This window comes from Pollicipes pollicipes, unplaced genomic scaffold (assembly GCF_011947565.3).
Source record: "Pollicipes pollicipes isolate AB1234 unplaced genomic scaffold, Ppol_2.1 Scaffold_4740;HRSCAF=5597_pilon_pilon_pilon, whole genome shotgun sequence".
In the NCBI taxonomy this organism is placed as follows: Eukaryota; Metazoa; Arthropoda; class Thecostraca; order Pollicipedomorpha; family Pollicipedidae; genus Pollicipes; species Pollicipes pollicipes.
The window spans coordinates 13,892,614-13,907,842 of record NW_023596545.1 but is presented as its reverse complement, the minus strand read 5'-3'; the positions used below and the strand labels follow the sequence as shown (position 1 = coordinate 13,907,842).

Sequence of the window (15,229 nt, the reverse complement as noted above, 5' to 3'; positions counted from 1 at the left end):
CATGTCCGTTCAGAATGTGGTGTATTTTAGCCTGATTTTTATAAAGGGACATCCTAACAGTGTACACAAAGTATGTATAGCCTTTCATCCCTACATGCCAGGTCACGGCTTCGTCGGCTTCAAACGGAGTCATTCCCCAGCATGAAAGGTTTTGGAATCGACCGAATATTAAACAAGTTTTTTAACGTCAGTAACCCACACTGAAGTAACAGCGATTCAGGGAGAAATGTTAGTTGTAGGTTAGATCAACTTCATCGGCTCGAACCCACCAACCGATTTTAGACATTGGTATCCATGTTCCTGAGGGGGAGGTATAGGTATGAGCTGGCACGTATGTGCTGACTAGTCATAGCTGCAGTCTATATTTTACAAAGACAATGCATGACGCTTTGTCGGTTTTGGGTGTCCTCCAGCAACGCGTCATGACGTCACAAAAGACTTGCGATCTCTGACTAAGCTGTGATGATCTTAGCTGCGTGCTCCGCATTTGGAGGATGTGACACAACCATGATTTGAGATTATCAAAGCGCCATATAGCTCTGCTGAGCTGCGATATACACGCCTGTCTAATTTGACACCTGATGAGCCTTGCCGGATTTCAGCTAACATTTCATCGCTTTTCCCGTTTCATTGCCCTTTCCGACTTCAAATGATCGCACCACTCCTTCATCCGGTTGACCACACCCTGACCTCGGGTGACCTCATGACATTACCTGTCCTCTCTAAAGCCCCTCCCTTGAGATGGGCTGACCCTACCGCCCGATCCTCCACATCCAGAGTGCTCTTCTCCGACTTCGAGCGACCCCACCATTCCGCCATCCCACCCAGCATCCATCCCCGACGTCAGATGATCCACGCAGTGCCTCTCCGGCGTCCCTACGCAGCTCGCGCACCCGCCTCTCCGACAGCGTCGGCGACGGTGGCAGCGGCGCCGCTGAACGCCGCCGCCACACGGCGACACAGCAACGGGGAGCGGCGGTCAGCGGCGGTCAGCGGCGCGCTGACAGGACCGGGCCCCGGGCGCCGGCCAGCGGAGCGTGTCGCGGCGCGCCTCGGCCGCGGTCGGCGCTGCCCAGTCCGGCAGTCGCCCTTCGACAACGCAGCGGTTCGGCCACGTCCCCAGAATGAGGCCTGCCATCCTGCTCGCGCTGCTGGCTGGCCTGGCGGCCGCCTCGAGTGGACCGTGGGGGGCGAGGCACGCGCCCCAGCCGCCGGCACATCTCGTCTACCGGTACGCGGCTGGCCTGCCGCAGGACTTGGAGAGCACGGGTTCGACCCTGGTCAGCGCGTACAGCGCGCCAAACGAACGGGATGTGCGTCGATACTCAGTCGGCGGCGGCGGCGTGCTGCGACGCCACGGCGAGCACGCCGAGCACGCCGAGCACGCCGAGCACGCGGAGGGCGGGGAGGAGCAGCTGGAGGAAGTGACGGCGCCAGTGCGGCCCCGTCGGCCGCCGCGCAGGCGCCAACGCCAGGGGACCACTGAGAAGCAGACGCCACAGTACCCGGTGCTGGATTTCGCCGAAGCGGTCATCAAGCGGTAAGTCCCAGTCATTTTACTCCAATTACTGTAGTGGACTCGGGGAGGAGGGATACGAGGGTAATGTCTGAAACGAGACGTCAGGTCAGCGCGAACTGTTTGCTGGATTACCTGGTGTCTGGTATCTATACCGAACTTGAGAAATTACTGCGCAACCTCCTGCGACTGGACTATCAGCATCTGGTTACCCTCTGCCCAGCTTTATTGTGTTCGGAAGGCTGTCTAATTTAATGTTGGCCACAGCTTCCTTATCAAATAAAATGGAACTGCAGGCAGACCCCAGATAGGAGCTTAATCTTGGAGTTTGGATCTCGGGCTGTGAACCATGAAGCCCATATATATATATATATATATATATATATATATATATATGGGAACGGCTGAATTCATACTTATATATATATATATATATATATATATATATATATATATATATATATATATATATATATATAAGTATGAATTCAGCCGTTCAAGGCCCTTTTGAAACTTTGGATTAGCATCATTTAAGATCTACCAATTTTTTTCGGGACTCAAGTACATCTATAAGTGGCATTACGACAAAGTGCATGTCACTCACGGCGTGGATATATTGTCGTCATGTGTGAAAACCTTGAAATAACTGGACGTTGTTGCCATGGGTGCCCACAGCAAACCTTTCCTCACCACATAGCATGCCTATTGTAACTCTCATTTGGGGTGCAAGAAAGCACACCGTACGGAGAGCCGAAGCGGTTGGGGAATAACATCCACGACTACCCAACAACATCGAATGATTCACATGCTCGCCTCGCTCGGTAACATTAAACTCATTGTCTGGCAGATCTGTCGATCATCCGTTTCGTCCTGGCATGCTGATTGTAATGTCTGGAGGTTGTATTATATTGTATTCTGTCTATCAGCTGTTCAGGCTTGATACCAGATAGTGTATCTCATGCAGCCGATTCCTGCAAGCGGCCGCCTTTAACATAAACAGTAAGTGTACGGGCTGTCTTTACGACTGCTAGGAGGGAATGACTGGCGCAGATGCATTCTGTGTAAGGCTTGGTCCTTCGTAGGTGTGTCGAAGCACATTTATAGTTTGACCCAACGAGGCGAAGACAGACTAAATTCTGTATTGTTCCAGTACAAACACCGTATCGCCACCATTGTCAGATGAATGGTGTCATTGTTGGAAATCCGCCGTCGTTATTGACAATGATCTTGTGTATGGAAAACATTCACCTGTTTTATTGGTGCTTTATAGCCGCTTAGATGCTGTTACAACGTGACACCAATAGCTCCATCCATTGGTATTGAAGGCTTTTTTGTCTGGGTAACCGATAGTTATGTGTCGGTATTTCATTGTTAGTTTGTAACTCAGCATACCTTTGTGAGGTATCCGGAGTGTGCTTATTCTAAGGCTACAACGCAAATCTGCGCCCACACGTTGCGGAACTTGTGCAGTAATTCACATATTTCATGGTCTACGAAAGCTAACACCATACATTTTCGATTTCGTGATGGAGGAGAGAACTTGCAGCACGGCTTGACTTTGTGCTTGAGCGCATGAAACTGACGCATCCATTAAGTTGGCCGTCTGCATAGGACAACCTCTTAGTGTACCTTCAAACCCCGTCCCCTTGTGCGTCATGCCAAAACCGAGACCCTTTCATCGTGCGCATGGCGTGACATTTCCAAGGGATGGGCATGTCAGCACGGGGCAAGCTCTGCACCGCCGCACGTCACCCCCGTCAGCACGGGTGCATCACGACCCCCGCCCCCTCCACTGCCTGGTCTGGGTGCCGGCCGACCAGCGCGGCGCGGTGAGCGTCGAGACCGCTGCCGTTACAGGCGACCGCTTCACCTGACGAGGCAGCCTCTGACGTGAGGAGCGCCCAGCCAGGTGGGCCCCAACGGTGCCGACGGCCGCCTCCCACGCCGGCGGGGCACCCGTCACATCAGTCACGTGCCCGGGAGTCGGCGCAGCGCCGTGACGTCATCAGTCAACGGAGCGCGGCGTCGGCCGTCCTTCCAGGCCCGCCTGAGCAGGTCGACCGGCGCCGCCCTCGGCCGCTGCTGTCTCAGACCGCACCACCGTCACAGCTCGCTCGCACTCGCTCGCCTCGCTCACCCCACGCTGTGCACGCATCACTCTATGGCTGCTACCCCCAGGTACAGAATGCTCGGATGCGCGAACATGTGGCGCGGTGACAACAGCGTGGCCACGCTGCACCGCTGCGCAGCCGCCTCGGCCAAGACCTACGTACAGCAGCTCCGGCAGCAGGCGGCGGCCCTGGCCGAACACTCGAGGGCCGCCAGTGTCCCCTCGGGGCAGGTCGAGAGCTCCGCCGCTGACTCGGTTGTGGAGGAAGGTGAAGATCCAGTTGCGGGCGCGACAGCAGAGGAGACTGAGGACTCTGTTTCTGACTCCGCCGTGGACGCGGACGGCCCCATGCCTCCCGCTCAGGGGTGGCCGACGGCAGAGTTGACGAGGGTGGATGGATCACCGGCCGGGAGAGCGGCACGCCACCTGAACTGGACCTTCTGGTCCGACTACATGGAGCCGCCGAGCCGGCTGGAGCGACGGCGCGGGGAGCCATCGGCGGTCGGACACAGCGCCGCCGCCGAGCCGCCGCAGGCCCCTGCCGAGCCGGAGCCCTTCGTGCCGCCGCACCTGCGCGACGACTTCCCGTACGACATCCGCGTGGTGCATTCTGGCCTGGTTAACCTGCCGCCGCCCGATGTCAATGGCGTGCAGATGCAGCCGGGCCCGCTGTCAGAGCTGGATCGGCGCCCCGGCTCATACGGGGACCCGCTGACGTGAGTACCGAGACCCGCTGCTGTGAGTACGGACACCCGCTGCGCCTACCGAGACCCGCTGCCGTGAGTACCGAGACCCGCTGATGTATACCGCGACCCGGTGCTGCGAGTACCGAGACCCCCTGCTGTGAGTACGGACACCCGCTGCACTGGGTACCGAGACCCGCTGTCGTGAGTACCGAGACCCCTGCTGTGAGTACGGAGACCCGGTGCCGCGAGTACCGAGACCCACTGCTGTGAGTACGAACGCCCGCTGCACTGGGTACCGAGACCCGCTGTCGTGAGTACCAAGACCCCCTGCTGTGAGTACGGAGACCCGGTGTTGCGAGTACCGAGACCCACTGCTGTGAATACGAACATCCGCTGCACTGGGTACCGAGACCCGCTGTCGTGAGTACCGAGACCCGCTGCTGTGAGTACGGGCACCCGCTGCACTGGGTACCGAGACCCGCTGTCGTGAGTACCGAGACCCCCTGCTGTAGTAGGAGACCCGGTGCTGTGAGTGCCGAGAACCGCCGCTGTGAGTACCGAGACCCACTGCCGTAAATACCGTGGCCCGCTGCCGTAAGCACCGAGGCCCAATCCCAACAGCATAACATTAAAAGCCATGTGAGTGCTAGGACCTGATCAAAATAAGGGCCCTCTGGCGTGGCCATTGGCACACTGGCTGAACATGGGGAACTGCTGACTGCATCAGCGTGAGTATCTCCTGGGCATGAAGACCATCGCGGCCGGCTTGCGTGGGTGGTGGAATGCACTAGTGAGGTTTCCATAAGCCCCGGTGTGGGTATTGGACACCATGCAGCGGTGAGTGCCGAGATCTGCTGGCGACTGGCTGGAACACCGTGATCTACTAGAGTGAGTTTTGAACACCATGCAGCGGTGAGTGCCAGAATCCTTGAAGACTGGCTGGAGCACCGGGGTCTGCTAGGGTAAGTAATGGTATCCAGACTAAATGGGACACGTCGCCGTGATCCCAGAGTGTGCTGCCTCCACTCAGTCAAGACACGGCGGCAGGTGACGCCGCGCCAATGTACACGAGACGGTGTTAGCCGCTGAACACAGCCAGCGAAACAGAGCTGCCAGTGCGCGATCAATCAATCCCTACAGCGGATCAGGTCTATCAAACTGCTGACACTGCTATGTAAACCAGGATCTTTAAACTCGAGGTTTAACCGTTAAGATGTGGTTCTTTTGACTGCTCCTTGTTCCGCCGTATCGAACTTGCATGCACCAAATAGTAATTGGAGGCATTTGGAGCACAGCTCTCTGGCCAGTCCAAAAGTCGAGTATTTCTGGTGTAACCACAATGAATGATCAACTCAGTAACGATCCAGCATTCTGAGCTTTTGTAATTCGTGCTCCGAAAGTTACCGCCTGTTGTTAACGCATGTACGAACGTGACGCATTATTCAGAGTAATGTTGACTTCACTGAGGATTATTATTGACCACTAACTGACCACTGGCAACATTGACAACGTGAACAGACAGTAGACAAAACAAACAACAAACCGACAAATACCATACCATCCTACGCTTCATGACCAGCGGCATCTACAAACTCATCTAGCACAATAATCGACAAGACCGGCAGACCAGCTAGTGATCCCAATGTCAAAGGAGACATCGATCAAATGAAGTGTGCATAGCTACGTGGACGAAAGACGGTGCATGCAGCGCACAAGTCAACACTAACAGACTGAAGATGACATGGACAGACATGGACGATGGACGCCGAAACATGGTTATCAAACAATAAGTCAGGTCCCGGGTTACGACTGAATGCCCGGACGCTTGCCAATGGAAAGGGCGGAGAAAACAGGGATGTTCCGAGGCCATTACAACACAACGCTGAAACGGACCAAACAGCAGACAAAGCAACGGACAGACTCCACAGACCTGCCAGTGTCGGACGGTCACGTGACCTGCCCCTGCCAGCGGTGTGACCGACGACAGAGTGGTGGCGCCGCGGCGGTGGCTGGCGCTGCAAGAGCTCCAGCTGACCCAGGCCGCCGCGTGTTGCAGCGGCGTCGGCGCGGACGCGCCGCTCTGGGAGCGCGTGCAGGGCGGCTCGGACGGCGTGGCTGCCGCGCTGGCCGGGGCCGTCCTCTTCGTCACGGCGGCGTTGGTGGCCACAGCGGCGGTCTCCTCTGTGAGTGGCCTAATTTGAGCCGTCTCGTCTGTGAGCTACCCGATCTCAGCCGCCTCCTTTGTTAGCAACCCGATCTGGGCCGTCTCCGCCGTGAGTGACCCGATTAGAGCCGTCTCCTCTGTGAGTGGCGTGATTTGATCCGTTTCCTCTGTGAGTGGCGTGATTTGATCCGTCTCCTCTGTGAGTGGCGCGATCTGAGCCGTCTCCTCCGTGAGTGACCCGATCTGAGTTCCCTCCTCTGTGAGTGAGCCGATCTGAACCGTCTCCTCTGTGGCTAAGCCGATCTGAACCAACCATCTCCTCTGTGTTTGACCTGATTTGAGCCGTCTCCTCTGTGAGTGAGCCGATCTGAACCGTCTCCTCTGTGTTTGACCTGATTTGAGCCGTCTCCTCTGTGAGTGAGCCGATCTGAGCCGTCTCCTCTGTGAGTGAGCCGATCTGAACCGTCTCCTCTGTGAGTGAGCCGATCCGAACCGGCTCGTCGAGACGTCGACTCGGCTGGCTGGGTCGGGGCGTGTGCCACTAGCGATCTGACCTGGTCAGGCGACGCCGGCTGGCTGGGTCGGGCGACGGTCGGGCGACGCCGGCTGGCTGGGTCGGGGCGTGTGCCACTAGCGATCTGACCTGGTCAGGCGACGCCGGCTGGCTGGGTCGGGGCGTGTGCCACTAGTGATCTGACCTGGCCAGGCGACGCCGGCTGGCTGGGTCGGGGCGTGTGCCACTAGCGATCTGACCTGGTCAGACGACGCCGGCTGCGATCGCCCCGGTCACCAAATACAGCAGCGGCACGAGTAACCAATGCACCAGCTCTCACCGGAAACCGCTCGTTCTCACGTTCTCATCGTTTCTAGGTTACACTCTTGACAGCTTGGGTTAAAAACGAACTTTCCCATGAAAACATTATGTGATTCGGTTCGGTGAAGAACTGTGATTCAGTTGGGCTCTTAGTTTTTGAAGCGCCATGAAGCTTTCCATCCGTGTAGGTAAACAATCATCTGTGCCGGCTACAGGCAGACAATGATACCATTACTGGAGCCACGGCTATGTTTTCTATAATCCAAGCTCAGTATTTATCATAATTATTTCTTCTAATGAGTTTAATGTGGGAATCCTTGAACACGCAGCTACCTGATATGCAGAACTCTAGCTGTATCTCTGATGTGCCGTCTATGTTGTTTTTGTAGACAACATTCTCCATTCCACACAGAGCTTGTCATTTTGAACTTCGAATCCACCACACCACAAAATCTTCGCCACAAACTGGTACGGCTTCATCGCCAGATGACCAGGAGAAAAATGACCGCTGACCGTGTGTGTCCTACCCCACGGCGAACCTTCGGCTACGCGGGGCTGTGCTATGGCGCGGTGACAGGATGCATTGTTTAAGTGTACCAACACGCGTGTGTACATCTGGGTGTGTTTATGTGATCGGTGCATGTGCACGACAGCCACACAGTCGAATGCTGCATGTCGTCTGGTGCAAGTCAACCTCAAGCGAGTACGCTTTTCTTTTGCTCGCGTTATCATTGGTGATGGTCAGCCCGTCCACATGTCCTCCGTCTTCAAATCGATCCGACCGGTATTTCCAATATTTCCAATCGGTGTCTCGGATTCCCACCGTTTGAACGGCCAACGATGACGTAACGACTTGCTTCCGTCGCGTGGCGGTCGTTGACCTCGCCGTTTGCTCGCGTGCCGGTGCTCGACACCGTTACGACCGACTGTCCTGCGCTGTTGCCGCCCGGCTGGCCGCCGCGAGCAGGCCGCGGGCGCCGAGCGGACGGCGCCACTGCGCGGCTCGCTCCGGCGGCTGGCCGCCTGGCGCCGCCGCTGGCAGGCAGCCGGCAGCAGCCGCGGGCCGACTCTACTGCAGAGCGTGCCCTGCAGAGCGTGCCTAGCGGACAGCGCCACCGCGCGGCCCGCTCCGACGGCTGGTCGCCTGGCGCCGCCGCTGGCAGGCGGACGGCAGCAGCCGCGGGCCGACTCTACTGCAGAGCACGCCCTGCAGAGCGTGCCCCGTGCTGGCTTCCGTCGCCAACACACGTCACCACGCATCCTCCCAATGAGCTGATGAGGTTTTTCACCATCAGCGCCACTCTTAAGTCGTGGAGCTGATCTGCCGGTCAGGGCTGGGGCGCGAGTGGCTCCAACTGGCGATCGTACTCACACCGGCCGGCTGGCCGTCCCTAGCCAAAGTCGCCCAAACTGGCAGCCGTCCTCACACCGGCCGACTGGCCGTCCCCAGCCAAAAGCCCTTCCTTAAAGATTGGTCAACTCTCTTCTCCACCACTCACAACTGCAGGCAACGGCCCTACAAAAGAGTAGGAGCAACAGGGACGTGGGGCAGAGATGGAACTTTGCATCTCTTTTGGGGTCGTTCATTCCCCAATGTTAAGCTCCGCCCCCCCCCCCCCCGCCAATATTTGTAGATTGTGTGGATCTGAGATGTAGCCGAGGACTCTTACGGTACTCACTCAACACTTGCTGCTGCGATTTTTGTGGATAGGGTGGAGAAGAGGGAGGGCGGAGTAAACAATGGGGTAGCCCCCATGTCTCCCCTCCTTCACCTTCACCGCCTGTGCTGATTCCCTTTGACAGTCGTGTGATACGATGTCGGACAGTCGTTTTTGGTGCAGTCCATCAGGTCCATGCGATGCATCACCCATGCCGGGCTTTATTTATCTACCTACGTTAAGCACGGACAACTTGTCGGTGTTTGGATCTTGTTGGGCACGCATATTTGCCCACATGACGCTGTAGACGTCCCTTGCACATTTTCCCATCGGTGATATAGGCCAGCGTAGTCGTGTCACTCCGATTGTTTGCGGATGGCTCCAAATGTACGTCATGCAATCGCAAGGCGCATCTCAATTCAGCTGCAGATTCAGTTGTGATTGCTGAATTGCAGAACGGCCAGAGCAAATGAAGGATGTATTTACAAAATATTTGGAATACTCAGAGACACGTAGCGCGGAATGGCAAAACTGGAATACATAGATCATAAAACGAGCTCACCTTTTTGTACTACGGTGTGCAACTGGGTCCGCGCAAAGCCCATACAGCAGGTTGTGATTGGTTCTCGATTGCTTATCCAACCGCGCCGTCTTTTGCATGTCGGACATTTAAAGTCAGTCATTTTACCTCTATGTCATTGTATTTCTGACGATCTCGCCACTGCCGCAATGCTTCGTTGCCGCCAAAGCTCCAGTCTTATTTACAATTGTTTGTCGCATACTCACTGATCCGACACCTTCGATAGTGTCAGATAGCGTTTGATAGCTTATCTATACAAATAACCTCCACAATCGTCCTCGATCTACGATCCAACATTTCGTGCAGTGGTGCCGTTCACAACATTCGGCGTCCTACTGAGGGATCCCAAGATTCATCGTTGCTTGCGCAACAGGATGAATGCCTGTCCGACGGGTTAAATACCTCTCAACCTGATTCACCACGTATCTAATTGATGGTAACTTTGTGTAGTAAATACACGGACCTTCCCGCCAGCAAAAGACGCTCATCAATCTCCGTACTGAGCTGTCAGCACGCAGGTGCAGTCCTCACGCTCGCACGCGCATACAGTGCAAATTACAGGCCCATAATGCCCTTTGTTTAACCCGCGTACGGTTCTACAAGCAAATTCGACAGACAGACAGACGCATCAGCAAACGTATATATTCGCGGAAGGTAAGTTATATAAGAGTCTCGTTTTGACAAGGAGCTGGGATAGAGGTGCTGTTCCCCTCATATTGTGACTACTTCGCTCCGCAGTCCAGGGTCTAAACGTGGCTATAACAAAGGTCATTTGCTGCTAAAAAAGAAAAGCACACACGACACTGGAGAAGAAAAGATGCGAGAAACTGTCGGCACAAAGACAAGGTCGCCGAAATACGTAGATACTGGTTCCAAGTCGCGTGGAATTCAGCTGGTCCAGATTTTCTCTCCGTAAGTGATTTCCTTTAAAATGGCTGTGTTGCGGTGCCCGTCCCTTGGAATTTGTTGTCTTTTGGTAATGAGCATTTTGTAACCCTTGATGGTGCATTCTGGAATTGGGTAATTCTTGAAAACAAATGCTACGACGCTCTGAATTGATGGCTTTTGTATTTCTTCACTGAAGTGGCAATACATAATTTCATCAGGGTACAACACACGGTTGTGGTGACCTTGAAAGTGAAGGTTTCAGGGAGGTTTTAGTGGCCCGCGTTCTTGGTGTCCCTAGAAAATAAACGTCATATCGCCTCCAAATGAGGGTTTTGGTGCCTCTATGGCGAGCGCTTTGATCTGGGAATTTGTCAGTGGAGCGGTTCCAACATTGCACGTTCTCCTGTAATATACTGCCTCTTGAAAATGAAGGTTTGGGACCCTCTGTGACGTCTACTGGAACTGGTTGTCTGGAATTACGAGGTGGAAAACAGATGTTATGGTGCCGAAAAACGAAGGTTTTGATGACTCGCCGAGCGGTGAAGGACGAGCTGATTCAAAACCTCTTTAGAATGGGAGGCGCAGCATTGCTGTGACCCTGGAGTTTGATGTCCCCTGAAACTGATGGTTTGGGCCTATCTGTGAGGATCTCTGGAGTTGAGTACCTCCTGAAAATAAAGGCCGTGGTGTCCCGAAATGATGGTTGCATGCTTCTTTGCTAAATGGGACGTTCCAGGACTTCGCCAAATCGGCACGGCGCGAATATTGTGGTGCCCCTGAAATTCATTGCCTCAAAAATAAAGATTTGGCACCCTTTGTGGCGCTCCTTTAATTTTGTGTCTATCAAAAATAGAAGCTATATGGTTCCGGAATGAATGCATTAATGGTGTCTCTTCACCATGACATTTTACCTAAACCCCATGAGTGGCCCAGGCGGGGAGGGAGGGAGAGATGCATCGCAACCAGTCCCTATCTCCGGATCCACCCCTGTCTGCCCAGCGTTGTTTGATATCAAGCAGGACGAGCCATTCCAAATTTCGAAGTCTTAGAGCATTTCCCTCACACCACTCAGTGAAGTGTTTTCTTCAGCCCCCAGTGGCTGGCACTTCTAGGATGAACCCAACAGCTTCTCAAAGTAGCTGCCCTTCCGCAGCTTCCTGGGGCGGCTTTTTGTAGGCACATGCAGTGCCCAGGACATTGAGGTGCTGCGGGTCAAATAGTAGCATCTTTTTCTCCAAAAATGAAACGTTTTTGACCCAAAACTAGAGGACAAAATCGTTATGGACCATATTTTGGAAGCTGCGATGCGTCCCTAAAGAAACGTCACTAAGAAACAAACGCCCATCCGCTGTTTTGCAAGCTGTCGCACCTCCGAACTATTGCACACAGTTCAAGGGCACTCCGAGTAACACCGCCCAGAGTCAAAGGTGGGCGTGTCTTGTGTGAGACGCATCCAGACGAAATGCAAACGCAGGTATGATCACGTGATTTAGGATATGTCAGCGGGCTAGTGGCTGAAATTCACGGAAGGGTGTCTGGAAAATAAGGTGGGTAACGTTTATGGTTTCCCTCCATGAAAATATCTGAGCTCCAACCCGGAGGGAAGCGGAAAGAGACCATGGCCACTCACATTCCAAGGAAGCTCATTCAAGTTAAATTGATTTATTTTGTCCTGTCATACTTTTAAAAAGTGACCTACGATCTTTTCGAAGCGAGCCTACGCCCTCCTTCTCCCTGCCCCCCCCCCTCCCCTCCCCCCCCCGTGTCCAGTTCGTGAGGTGGCTACTGTCTGCCTTCTCCTCATACGTCCATGCAGGGAATGTCTAACAGGCTCTGGCTCATCTGCAGATTGTTCCAGGGAACTCAGCGGCGGGCCAGTACAAGCGGCGTTAGAAGACGCCCCCGCCCCCAGCCCTCACTACCCTCGCTTTCTGTCCCTCGACACGGTGCTACAGTTCATTGGCATCCTTATTGGCGTGGCTCTCCTCTTTGGCTATATCGCCATTTCGACCCTCAATGCCGTATCAAGCGTAAGTAGCATGCGCGCCATGCGGAGATGAGAGTCCCTTTCCTTTGACTGACCTTTGTCGCGGTCATTGTTGGATGACATTGACACTTACTTGACTGATGAGCGTGCATGGAAATATCTAATAGCTACTAACAAACTCCGCGCTATTTCCAACTAAAACTTATGTACTTGCACTAAACTTACTACTAAAACTTAACATCATATGTACTTTGCAGTTCTGCAAGTGGGCCGTTCTATGATGGCATGCAATAATCTGGCTGGGTGTGGATCGACGGGCATTATAGCCGCTTCAGACGCTGCATTTAACAAACATGCATGTCTTCCATAGATCACGTCCACGTAGCCATAGATGACCTTGCTGTATGGCCCTTTCGTAGTGCCTCCTTGTCCTGCCTCTTGGCAGAGGATGGCTGACCCGTTATGCTCCCACGGCCGAGGGTGACGGGCCCGTCCTGAGCCAGTAACAGAAGGTGTTGACCTGACCTGTGCCCCTACCGTGCACCAGGACGGTGTCGGCTGGCAGGAGCTGCTTGGGCGCAGCCTGGCCGGCCATCCGGCAGACCCGGCTGACGGTGGCATCCTGGACATCGTCCGGACGGTGGAGGCCGCCCTGTATCCTCAGCAGGATGGCTGCCTCCGCTGGCAACTCTGTCGTATGGGGCAGTCGTCCAGCTGGCAGCCGCTCCAGTCAATGTTGGGGTGAGCAGGGACACAAGGCCCCGGCAGCGCGCACGCCACCGCATCTTCCGCGACGACACGCTGAAGGCCGACGCTACTTGAGTGCTGGCTAGCTGTCTCAGTGAAGAATGAATGGTGTATAAAATGGCGGTCCGTTCCGGCATAATGTTGAAATAGTATGTCGGCATGGACTACTCTGGTTTTAGTGTGCATGGCCACCGCGTAGTGCCCAACGTGACGCTGATCTGGGTCAGCCCTGGTCTGTGTCTGGCCCCATCTCGTACCCCCAGCGTGGACGTGGCCTGGGTCAGCCCTGGTCTGAATCTGACCCAATCTTGTGCCCCCAGCGCGGGCGTGGCCTGGTTCTCGGACAGCTCGGAGGACGAGGGGGACCTAATGGCGAAGCTGAAGGCGGTGGCGGAGGGCGCAATGGCTGGCGACTGTCGGGCCTACCCACGCTGTTCGCGCTAGCGCCGTCACGCCGGTCGCCTGCTGACCGGGCGGCAACGCACAGCGACCAACATCGGGAGAGAGGGTGTGTGTGAGAGAGAGGTAGAGAGAGAGAGAGAGAGAGAGAGAGAGAGAGAGAGAGAGAGGGAGAGAGAGAGAGGAGAGAGAGAGAGAGAGAGAGAGAGAGAGAGAGAGAGAGAGAGAGAGAGAGAGAGAGAGAGAGAGAGAGAGAGAGAGAGAGAGAGATAGAGGAGAGAGAGAGAGAGAGAGAGAGAGAGAGAGAGAGAGAGAGAGAGAGAGGAGAGAGAGAGAGAGAGAGAGAGAGAGAGAGAGAGAGAGAGAGAGAGAGAGAGGCGCAAGAGGCGCAGAGCGGCCGTCGCCGATGGGTCTCAGCCACTCGCAGAGGAGGAGAAGAGAGAGAGAGAGGAGAGAGAGGAGAGAGAGAGAGAGAGAGAGGCGCAAGAGGCGCAGAGCGGCCGTCGCCGATGGGTCTCAGCCACTCGCAGACCCTGGGCTGCTTAGTTTGAGGCGTGACGTGCGGGCTGCGGACATTGAGGGGGGCAAGGCCGCCGCTGGTAAAGCTAGGCGTCACAAACGTGGCGTGCGAGTGCGATTCTCAGGTCATATGTATGTCGATTAGTCGAATAGCAATCGTACCAGAGACGTGGTGCTGCCAGAGCCCGTCTCCCTTCTGGTCTTAATGTCGCTTTAGAGAGGATTTACTGGTGTAGCATTTCAGAGTTATCAATTGTGTACTGTGGCTCAGCGCAGGTATCTCGGCGTGATTGTTCCTCGCGCGGTTGTTTGACCTTCGGCACTCGTTATTTGCTCAACCAATACAGAAGTAAACAAAGACATAACTTACTTTTAATGATATTCCACGCTGCGAAAGTCGGCCAACAATAAAAACAGATGCTGAACAAAACCGTGTACGAGCTGCGGTAACCCACGGCATTGTGTAGCGGCAGATGGGACGGGAACAGGCGTTAGGGCAGTGTGCAGCGGCAGATCGGATGGGCACATACGTTAATGCAGTGTGCAGCGGCAGATGGAAGACATGCAGACGTTAGGGCAGTGTGCAGCGGCAGATGGAAGATATGCAGACGTCAGGGCAGTGTGCAGAGGCAGATGGGACGGCCACAGAAGTTAGGGCAGTGTGCAGCGACAGATGTGACGGGCACAGACGTAAGGGCAGTGTGCAGCGGCTGATGGGACAAACACGGACGTCAGACCAGTGTGCAGCGGCAGATGGGACAGACACAGACGTTAATGCGGTGTGCAGCGGCAGATGAAAGGTATGCAGACGTCAGGGCAGTGTGCAGCGGCAGAGGGGACGGATACGGACGTAAGGGCAGTGTGCATCGGCAGATGTGACGGACACAGACGTAATGTCAGTGTGCAGCGGCAGATCGGACGGCACAGACGTTAGGGCAGCGTGCAGCGGTAGATGGAAGATATGCAAACGTCAGGGCAGTGCGCAGCGGCAGATGGGACGGGCACATACGTTAAGGCAGTGTGCAGCGACAGATGGGACAGACACGGACGTCAAGGCATGCCCACCATCAGCCAACCTGACCTGACCGACTGCAGAGCACAGGAGCTTACTGAGCGGCCAAGGACTTTCCACTGACACCACACGCATCCTAACTGTCCCCT

At 55.1% G+C, this 15,229-nt stretch overlaps 1 protein-coding gene across 1 annotated transcript; it reads left to right on the top strand.

Moving 5' to 3' along the window:
- The first annotated feature begins 1,400 nt into the window (after window positions 1–1,400).
- On the top strand, window positions 1,401–13,700 carry LOC119099375 (uncharacterized). The gene is made up of 5 exons (XM_037222511.1): window positions 1,401–1,540; window positions 3,695–4,342; window positions 6,369–6,495; window positions 12,951–13,144; window positions 13,471–13,700. Exons 2-5 carry the CDS (start codon window positions 3,702–3,704, stop codon window positions 13,592–13,594), a joined length of 1,086 nt encoding a protein of 361 aa, XP_037078406.1. The 5' UTR covers window positions 1,401–1,540; window positions 3,695–3,701; the 3' UTR covers window positions 13,595–13,700.
- Window positions 13,701–15,229: the final 1,529 nt, after the last annotated feature.